General features: G+C 42.4%; 1 protein-coding gene across 1 annotated transcript; it reads right to left on the reverse strand.

Moving 5' to 3' along the window:
* Positions 1 to 599: 599 nt before the first annotated feature.
* Positions 600 to 8593, reverse strand: dus2 (dihydrouridine synthase 2). Its single transcript, XM_051383506.1, has 16 exons — positions 8504 to 8593; positions 7724 to 7861; positions 7076 to 7121; positions 6044 to 6135; positions 5915 to 5958; positions 5726 to 5786; positions 5592 to 5639; positions 5394 to 5459; positions 5206 to 5276; positions 4417 to 4503; positions 4012 to 4180; positions 3796 to 3917; positions 3573 to 3713; positions 3292 to 3379; positions 2378 to 2451; positions 600 to 1667 (listed from the first exon to the last, which is right to left on the reverse strand). Exons 2-16 carry the CDS (start codon positions 7844 to 7846, stop codon positions 1412 to 1414), a joined length of 1488 nt encoding a protein of 495 aa, XP_051239466.1. The 5' UTR covers positions 7847 to 7861; positions 8504 to 8593; the 3' UTR covers positions 600 to 1411.
* Between the last annotated feature and the right edge of the window lie 876 nt (positions 8594 to 9469).

Genomic DNA, 9469 nt, shown 5'->3' on the forward strand with positions numbered 1-9469 from the left:
ATACTTCTTCTTTTGTTTTTATAAGTTCTCGTTGGTTTTATTTTGCTGTTTTTCTTTTAACCATCTTTTCAACAGATTACCGTATATATGTCTCTGTGTGTGTGGTGTGTGTGTGTGTGTGTAGTAATAAAGTAATAGAACAGTTACTGACAGTCACTTTAAAGTGATTACATTACAATTAAAGTTACATAAATTTAAATGAACGTCTGTTAGTTACAATCAGGAGATGCAAATGTTGAATTTTGGGAGAAAACATGACACTTAAAATCATAAAGTTACATTTAAAAGTCTTAATAAAGCTTTTTAATCATTCAGAGACATAATTAAATTGTTTTCTAATTTTTAAAACTAAATTATTCTGGTGGGTCTGAACATTTAAAGTAATCTTAATAATGTCTATAATGGTCTAGTTAAGTCACTAATCTACATATGAATCTGTTTCCTCTTGCAGCTGTGACATTTATTTCCTGCTGATATCTTATTGATCGATCGGCTCGCTTGTTTGGTTCGCCGAAGCGTTACAGAGACGATAAAACAAAAATATTCACAAAATAAACAAAACAAAAAAGGGTCTGTAACTTTAAAAACACTCCACAGGGTTTCATTAAACTTTACTTCTAGTTTATTTCGAGTCCTTCCGAGATTCAGAATTGCATTTTATGGTATGCGGTTGCAGTACTCGTGTCTCCCAGTGCTCCTGAAGGCACCATTAGCCAACCCCAGTGCTGACGTCAGCGTCTGGGTGTCTCCCTCTCTCAGGTTCAGTTCAGGACTTTAAGACTTTATAATCATGAACCCAACGTCTGCGTTTACATCAAAGAACAATCAGCTGTTACTGTATCCCGATGCGTTCACTGTCCTTAACGTAGGGACCCTGAATGCAACAGTTTGGCAGTTTCTGTTGAGACATGAGCGCCGACAACAAACACTGCATCTGTTATCAGAGTGAGTCTGTAGAAAATAAAGAAATCAAAAAGTTCCTTTAACGTATCAGGAGGGTCTGGAAGATCGTTCAGGTGAGAACTGTTTACGAAGGAGAACCGGTGTGTGTGTGTGTGTGTGTGTGTGTGTGTGTGTGAGACAGTGAACTCACACGTGATGAGTTTAAGGCCCAGGAAAAAAAAACAGAAAGGTTTCTTCTGTAAGGCACCGAGGTTAAAATAAAAGAAGTTAATGTGAAGGTGCAGCAGCGCCCCCTGCTGGCTGAGATACAGATGTTAGGGACAAACAATGGAGACTTTGACCCAGTGGAAGACTGAACGGGTTACAGAACCGGTTCTACGGAGGAGATTAAAGTAAAAAATAAAGTCTGAAAACATCTGAAGAAGTTTGAGAATAAATCCTGGAAGTTTTCAGGATTATTAGAAAACAGAAAGTTTCTGTTTCAGAGAAACAAAATAAAAACGACTGATCACAGTTCCTGTTCGCCGACTGGTTGTTCCGCTCTGTGCTGGTCGCCCTTCGCCGCGCTCTCCGCCTCCCGTTGGAGGTCGATTACGTGTCGTTTCTTGCTCCCCTCTTCCTCCACGGCGCCGTTGGTCTTCCCCTCCCTCTTCCTCTTGCAGACCAGGCCGGAGTCTTCCTCCCCGATACGACCCTCCGGTACGCCCAGGACTCGCAGGCAGACGATGGCGGCCGCTTGTTCGGCAAATTTCTTCGACTTCTCCCTGAAAACGGCGGGAAAGTTTAAAACGTGTGTGTGTGTTGAGAGAGTGTGTGTGTGTGTGTGTGTGTGTGTTGAGAGAGTGTGTGTGTGTGTGTGTGTGTGTGTGTGTGTGTGTGAGAGAATGTGTGTGTGTGTGTGTGTGTGTGTGTGTGTGTGAGAGAGAGTGTGTGTGTGTGTGTGTGTTGAGAGAGTGTGTGTGTGTGTGTGTGTAGAGAGTGTGTGTGTGTGTGTTGAGAGAGTGTGTGTGTGTTTGTGTTGAGAGAGAGTGTGTGTGTGTGTGTGTGTGTGTGTGTGTGTGTGTTGAGAGAGTGTGTGTGTGTGTGTGTGTGTGTTGAGAGAGTGTGTGTGTGTGTGTGTGTTGAGAGAGTGTGTGTGTGTGTGTGTGTGTGTGTTGAGAGAGTGTGTGTGTGTGTGTGTTGAGAGAGTGTGTGTGTAGTGTGTGTGTGTTGAGAGAGTGTGTGTGTGTGTGTGTGTGTGTGTGTGTTGAGAGAGTGTGTGTGTGTGTGTGTGTGTGTGTGTGAGAGTGTGTGTGTGTGTGTGTGTGTGTTGAGAGTGTGTGTGTGTGTGTGTGTGTGTTGAGAGAGTGTGTGTGTGTGTGTGTGTGTTGAGAGAGTGTGTGTGTGTGCGTGTTGAGAGAGTGTGTGTGTGTGTGTGTTGAGAGTGTGTGTGTGTTTTGAGAGAGTGTGTGTGTGAGAGTGTGTGTGTACTGACCACAGTGAGGATCTGTACTGTTTCTTTGCTACAGTAACGATGGACTGAAAGCCTCGATCCTGAGCGCGTTGCACCTGAACACAAAACACACACACACACACACACACACACACACACACACACAGTTCACAGCAGATCTCAACAGACCCTGAGGCGTTCAGGGTTCACACTCTTTATAAAGAATTCTTTATCCAGGAGGTCATTTGACTTATTTTTTTCAGCGTCAAGAGATTAATTAGTCTTAACATTTGTCTAAAGAGAAAAATTCTCTTATCAAACATGTTTTTCATTATAATCTGGTTTTAATAAAATATATCCAACTGTGTCGGATATTACAGATAATATTGAGGTTGATTGAACCAGTAACAACACTGGTTGCATAATATTCCAGCAGAGGAACCAGATTAGTGTCCTTATTTTCAGAATAAGAGCACTAACAACTTTTCAGTTTAAGAGAAAGTTGTCGACGACATTTTGTCTTATTGTCAGAAGTAATGTTCTAATTATTAATCTTCGATTAAAAGAAAAAGTACAAATTCTTAAATTCAGCTCAATAAAGTGACGGAAATACTTAAATAACAGTTTCCATTACTTGTAATATAAAAAAAAAAAAAAAACTTCAGTTTGTGGTATTTCTTTCTGCTTTTAAAGTTACGTTACAGTCAGCGTCTGACTTTAAGAATTCGAGTTGTATTGGTCAATACAAGAAAATTTGATTATATTTAACAATAGTTGACAATAATAATAATAATAATAATAATAGTTTTTGCAGTGTACCAACTGTCGCACCTAAATGTTAACAGGGAGATAAAATACAACAAATATTTCTCAGGAAAACTGATCATAATTAACGCAACCCTAACGAACGTACAACTGTTTCCCACAGTGGGACTGCCGTCAGTTCGGTTTCTTACCGTCTGGTAAAGCGGCTGCTCCACTTTCTCCTTGCGGCTCCACTCCAGCAGGAACATCTTTGGAGTGATGTGAGGTGGATATTCTCTCCTAAATCCACAAACACACATCGAGATCATCAGACCTCTCCACGCTGAGAGAACACGCCTACAAAGAGGCGTTTGTGCCAGTAACGGAGATACTGAGCAGCGGTTCTGAGACCTCGTGGTAAAAGTTACACAGACAGAAACACATCCTACAGAATATAATGTAAGACCAGTTTATAATCTTGAAGATAACCGACCGCTCAAACTTGACCGCCATGGTGGTGACGTCTCCGTCCATCACAAGTTGCTCCTCCTGGCCTCCGCTCTGCAGGGCGTCCCTCCTGGCCTGCAGCCGCTCCTGGGTCTGCCGGTACAGCTCCTGCAGCCCGTACGCCTCGCTGCAACACAACACCGCCGTTACATCACACAGACACCAGACACAGACACCAGCAGGGCGTACCGTGTTAGAAAGCCACGGACCTGATCTCCGTGTTGGTCTGAGCCGCCTGCAGCTGCTTCCCCAGAGGAGACTCCACCTTGTCTCTGAGCATCTGACACAAGCAGTACTTGGTGTTGAAGGCGTGGTTGTCGTACCGGATCGCCTGCAAAACACAAGACCGCCGGTTGTGTTATCCACAAACCGCCGCTGCACGGCGACAGAAGCACCTCTAATAAAAGAACCGAAGAGAGACTCACGTATTTGAGGTATTCCTCCATCACGCTCTCCACAGGAAGTGGACCCCGGCTGCTGAACACCGACACGTTCCACATGGCGGCGCGGGCCAACATGACCGACGAGGCGCCCGCCGCCTTCCTGAACACCTCAATGTCGGCGTTGGTCTTCACCAGATCCAGAGAGCCCCCACTGCAGGAGGGACGCACACTGATTAACCAACTGCTGAAACTGCTTCAGGTAATAATCTCACAGTCAGAAAAAAATCAGAACAAAACACGTCTGTAACGTTTAACTGTCACTGTCCTTGTTAACGTTAGATTTAAGGAGACAGTTGAAGCAGCTGAAGACGGAGAGAATAAAAGGTGAAGAACTGATGGATGAACCGCCGGTTGAGTTCACCGGAGATGAGGAAGGAGCCGACTTACTTGGCGATGACGGGGATGGAAACGGCCCGAGCGACGGCCCGGATGTAGTCGCAGTGGACGGGGTGTCTGGGCCGCTCGTCCTTCAACCTGAACAACACGGAAAGGTTGCAAGTGAACACATCGCGCTGCATTAATGAAGCAGGCTGACAGTCAGACATTATAACACTGATGTAAAAAGCAGCATGAGGGCATGACGAGCCCCCAAAAAAGTTCATTACATACAGCACAGAAAATACTTTAAATGATTTGTCATTTAAAGAAATGAAATAGATATTTACTCCTCTGCCTGTTGTTGTTGTTATTGTTACTATTATTAATATTAGAACTATTCTATTTTCATTTATCTTATACACACTTATTTCTATTTTGCTTCATATTTACTTATTTAATCTATTTTCATACTTTATTTTTATGTATTAATTATATACACCACTTTATTGCATTTTTTTTTGTTTGTTTGTTTGTTTATTTTTATTGTAACTTATACTGCCTGTCATTCATTTATTACATTTATCAGGAAATGTTATGTAAAATAGTAAAAAAAAAAAAAACGCACAGCGTCCAATGAAAACTCAAGCTTTTGAAAACCTTTCACCGTGAACGTGTTTAAGTCGCACTCAGAAAATCTGAAGTGGATCCGACCAACCGTCTACGAGGAGTTCGTTAAAGTATACGGCGTGTAACATTATTGATTTCCATATTTATAATCGGTGACACGTTATATTTCACCTCCACGCCGTCTCTGAGCTCCTGGTTAAAGGATGTCGGCGTGTTACGGACGCAGCTTACCTGCCGTGCACAGCGACCGCGGCGACGCCGGTATTCTCGATCCTCTGGACCAGACTGATCGTCTCCTCCAACTGAAACCAGCGTCAGTGATCAATACTCCCATTATTAAAGCATCAATCAATCTATGATACCGTCAGACAACCTGATCAGGATCAATCTGCCTCCGATGTAACAACGACGACACTCACCGAAGGCAGGATTCGGATTTTACAGGTGACCGGTATGGAAACTCCTGTGACCAGCTTCTTGAGGATCTACAGGTAAACGTGGTTTCACATAATCAATAATCAATAATCAATAATCAGCTGTTTTCTGTAATCAATGACATCTGACAGGTTGAAGTTCAGGTTATTTTCTTCGCGCCGTCGTTCGGCTGAAATACTCACCGCCTCGATCTTGTCGGGGTCCGACAGAAGAGCAGCTCCCATCCCGCCCTGCAAGAGGTCAGACAGAGGTCAAAGGTCAGCCAGGGGTCAAAGGTCAGAGCAGCAGCAGGTTGGGTTACTGACAGGAAACTCACCTTAGTGGAGTATTCTTTAGGACAGCCCATATTCACATCGACAGCCGCCACGTCCTTCTCCCTGTGTGACAAACATTAACTCGCCTTGAACAATGCATGATGGGAAAATACAGGAACACTGCAGAACGTTATTTTAAATATTTAATGTTTGTCCCAGTGTCTGCGATTAAAGGACCGCTGTGGACTCACACGAGCCGGGCCACCGTCAGCGCTCTGTCGGGATCAGCTGTTCCCTAAAAACAGAGGAGGAGGAAGGTCAGAGGTCAGAGGTCAGAGGTCGGCCTACTGTCTGACTGCTGCAGATGTTTCCTGTCTCACCATCTGGAAGACGACTCTGTCCTTCTCCCTCTCGCAGGTCCTGAACATCACTCGATCATCCGGAGCGACAAAATCCACCGTCTCCAGCACCTCTGAGCAACACACAGTAAACAAACACACAGTAAACAAACACACACAGTAAATAAACACACACAGTCAATAAACACACACAGTAAATAAACACACAGTCAATAAACACACACACACACACACACACACAGTCAATAAACCCACACACACAGTAAACAAACACACACACACAGTAAATAAACACACACACACACACAGTCAATAAACACACACACACACACACAGTCAATAAACACACACACACACAGTAAACAAACACACACAGTAAATAAACACACACACTAACATAAACAGTAAACAAAACACACAGTAAATAAACACACACACAGACACATAACACACACACACACAGTAAATAAACACACACAGTCAATAAACACACAGTAAATAAACACACACAATAAATAAACACACACAGTAAATAAACACACACAGTAAATAAACACACACAGTAAATAAATAAACACACACACACACACACACACAGATAAATAAACACACACACAATAAATAAACACACACAATCACATAACACAATAAATAAACACACACACACACAGACAATAAATAAACACACACACACACAAGACAATAAATAAACACACACACACACACACACAATAAATAAACACACAGACACACAGACAGACACAGACACAGACAGACAGACACACACAGACACACACACACACACACACACAATAAATAAACACACACACAGACACACACACACACACAACAAATAAACACACACACAGACACACACACACACAAATAAACACACACAGACACACACAGACACACACAACATAAATAAACACACCCACACACACACACACAATAAATAAACAACACACACACACACACACACACACACACACTATGAAAGGTCTCTGAGATTGGTGAGTCACCAGCTGCGAGGGGCCGTGAGGGTTTCCTTACCGTTCACCACCCGCTGACACTGGGCCATTTTAATGTCGATCAGCTCCTGAAACACAGAGCCCAGAGTTAACAGCCCTGATTGAACCCCTCAGACAGAGCCCAGAGTTAACAGCCCTGACCCACTGGGCCATTTATTGAACCCCTAGACAGAGCCCAGAGTTAACAGCTCCTGATTGAACCCACAGAGCCCAGAGTTAACAGCCCTGATTGAACCCCTCAGACAGAGCACCCCAGAGTTAACAGCCCTGATTGAACCCCTCAGACAGAGCCCAGAGTTAACAGCCCTGATTGAACCCCTCAGACAGAGCCCAGAGTTAACAGCCCTGATTGAACCCCTCAGACAGAGCCCAGAGTTAACAGCCCTGATTGAACCCCTCAGACAGAGCCCAGAGTTAACAGCCCTGATTGAACCCCTCAGACAGAGCCCAGAGTTAACAGCCCTGATTGAACCCCTCAGACAGAGCCCAGAGTTAACAGCCCTGATTGAACCCCTCAGACAGAGCCCAGAGTTAACAGCCCTGATTGAACCCCTCAGACAGAGCCCAGAGTTAACAGCCCTGATTGAACCCCTCAGACAGAGCCCAGAGTTAACAGCCCTGATTGAACCCCTCAGACACCACCTCCGTCTGTCACAGCCTCCATCCTCACCTCACAGTAAACCACATCAGCTCCATAGTCCAGAGCCAGCAGCCTCATGGGCAGAGTCCCCACCCGGACCATGGGAGCCAGGGCGGTGATGTTTCTGAAGCTCAGCCTGTTTGCTGCCATCATGGCGGCTCAGTGGTCCTGTGGGCAGACAGCAGTCTCTATAAGAGCCGGGTTTTAATATTATCTACCGTTATTGGTTCGTTTTCTTGCGCAGAACTATCCCGCCGAACTCCTGTCAAAAATCTGTTGATTTAACGCGGTTTCTGATTGAGCCCTAAAGCCCAGTAAAATACCGATAAATGAAGAATTTATCTGAAATTGTATTTTATAATCTTCAATCCGGCGTTGATTAAAACCTCCATTGTCCCACATATAACCGATAATATTCGCTTTTAATGCAGCTTTCATATCTAACTACTCCCACGGGTCGGTAAATTAAAGCCGCCTCCAGCGTTCAGAGCTACAAATAAATTAAGATTTTATTAAAGTTTTAATCATAATTAGCAAATCAAAACAATGCCGAACTATCCAAAGAGGGATAAAGATTTGTAGTAACGTTAAATTAAAGCTCTATCAGGTCTGTACGGTTACCGACAACCGAGCAACGTTTAAACTGAGACTTTTCTAAACGCGGTTTGGCGGAACAAATCGATCAGCGCAATGCTAAGCTAACGTTGTAGCTGCTCAATCAGCGCCGTTCCACCGGAAGCTGAAACAAACATTAACACTTATGTCTGTGCAGAGGGTAATCGATATATTGGTAAAATGAAATCAACTCACCGGCATTTATGTTGTCCACTGACGACAGCAGCTGTAACGCGCGGTCACGTGGGGGAAAGATTGAAGCGTGCTGTTTAAACTTCCTGTTTAGGCCTCCACGTCATCGTGACGTTATCGATCACTAATATGTCGATCAGCACTCTGCAGAAGATTTCTATCGATTATTTTTTTGTGTTTTTCTTTTTTTTTTTTTTTTTTGAAAGATTTTTGTGCTTTTATATGAAAATGTAAAGTTTGTTTTCACTTTTCTACCAAAATAAATCAGTTAAATATATTTTATTTTGAAACTGAAATCAATATTTTACTCCCATACTGTAAATATAAGAAAGGAAAGGTTTATTTACTTTGTATAACTGATGATTATGATTTCTGTCTGTCCCCTGTTCATTGTCTATGTTGTCTGTGTTGTAAATAAAGTTATAAAAGATAAACTTTATTTTGTAAATAAACGTGAACGTTGTAAAATTAAGATAATTAAACATCTATTCTCTGATTAGAAGCCAATGATGTGATACTACACTGTGAATGATCTACTTATTAATTTCTAACAACATATCTTAATAAAAGCAGTAAGTTAATGTTTGAGTCACTCACATTCATTAAAAATACACTGTTAAAGATCTGTAAATTAACAGGGTATTTCCTGTTTATTTTACAGATTTTAAGTTTTTAAATACATGGAAATATTAATACAATTACTAAAATCGACTATAAATGTAAAATTATGTGAAAAATGTAATATTTGTTTGATTTATCTTATTTTTCGCCCCTTTTTGTAATTATCAGCTCTCTTATTATCTCTTATGTTTATGTTACAGCACCACATAGAACTGTGACATACAGAACAGAACAAGTTCTTCAGAAGGATAAACCACATCAGTCTCGCTCCAATTCATTCTGGATTTATTGTGCTCTATAGTTATTTACTCATTTTTACAAAAATTGCTCTAAAATAGCTCCAAGTTA

This window comes from Dicentrarchus labrax, unplaced genomic scaffold, assembly GCF_905237075.1.
Source record: "Dicentrarchus labrax unplaced genomic scaffold, dlabrax2021, whole genome shotgun sequence".
In the NCBI taxonomy this organism is placed as follows: Eukaryota; Metazoa; Chordata; class Actinopteri; family Moronidae; genus Dicentrarchus; species Dicentrarchus labrax.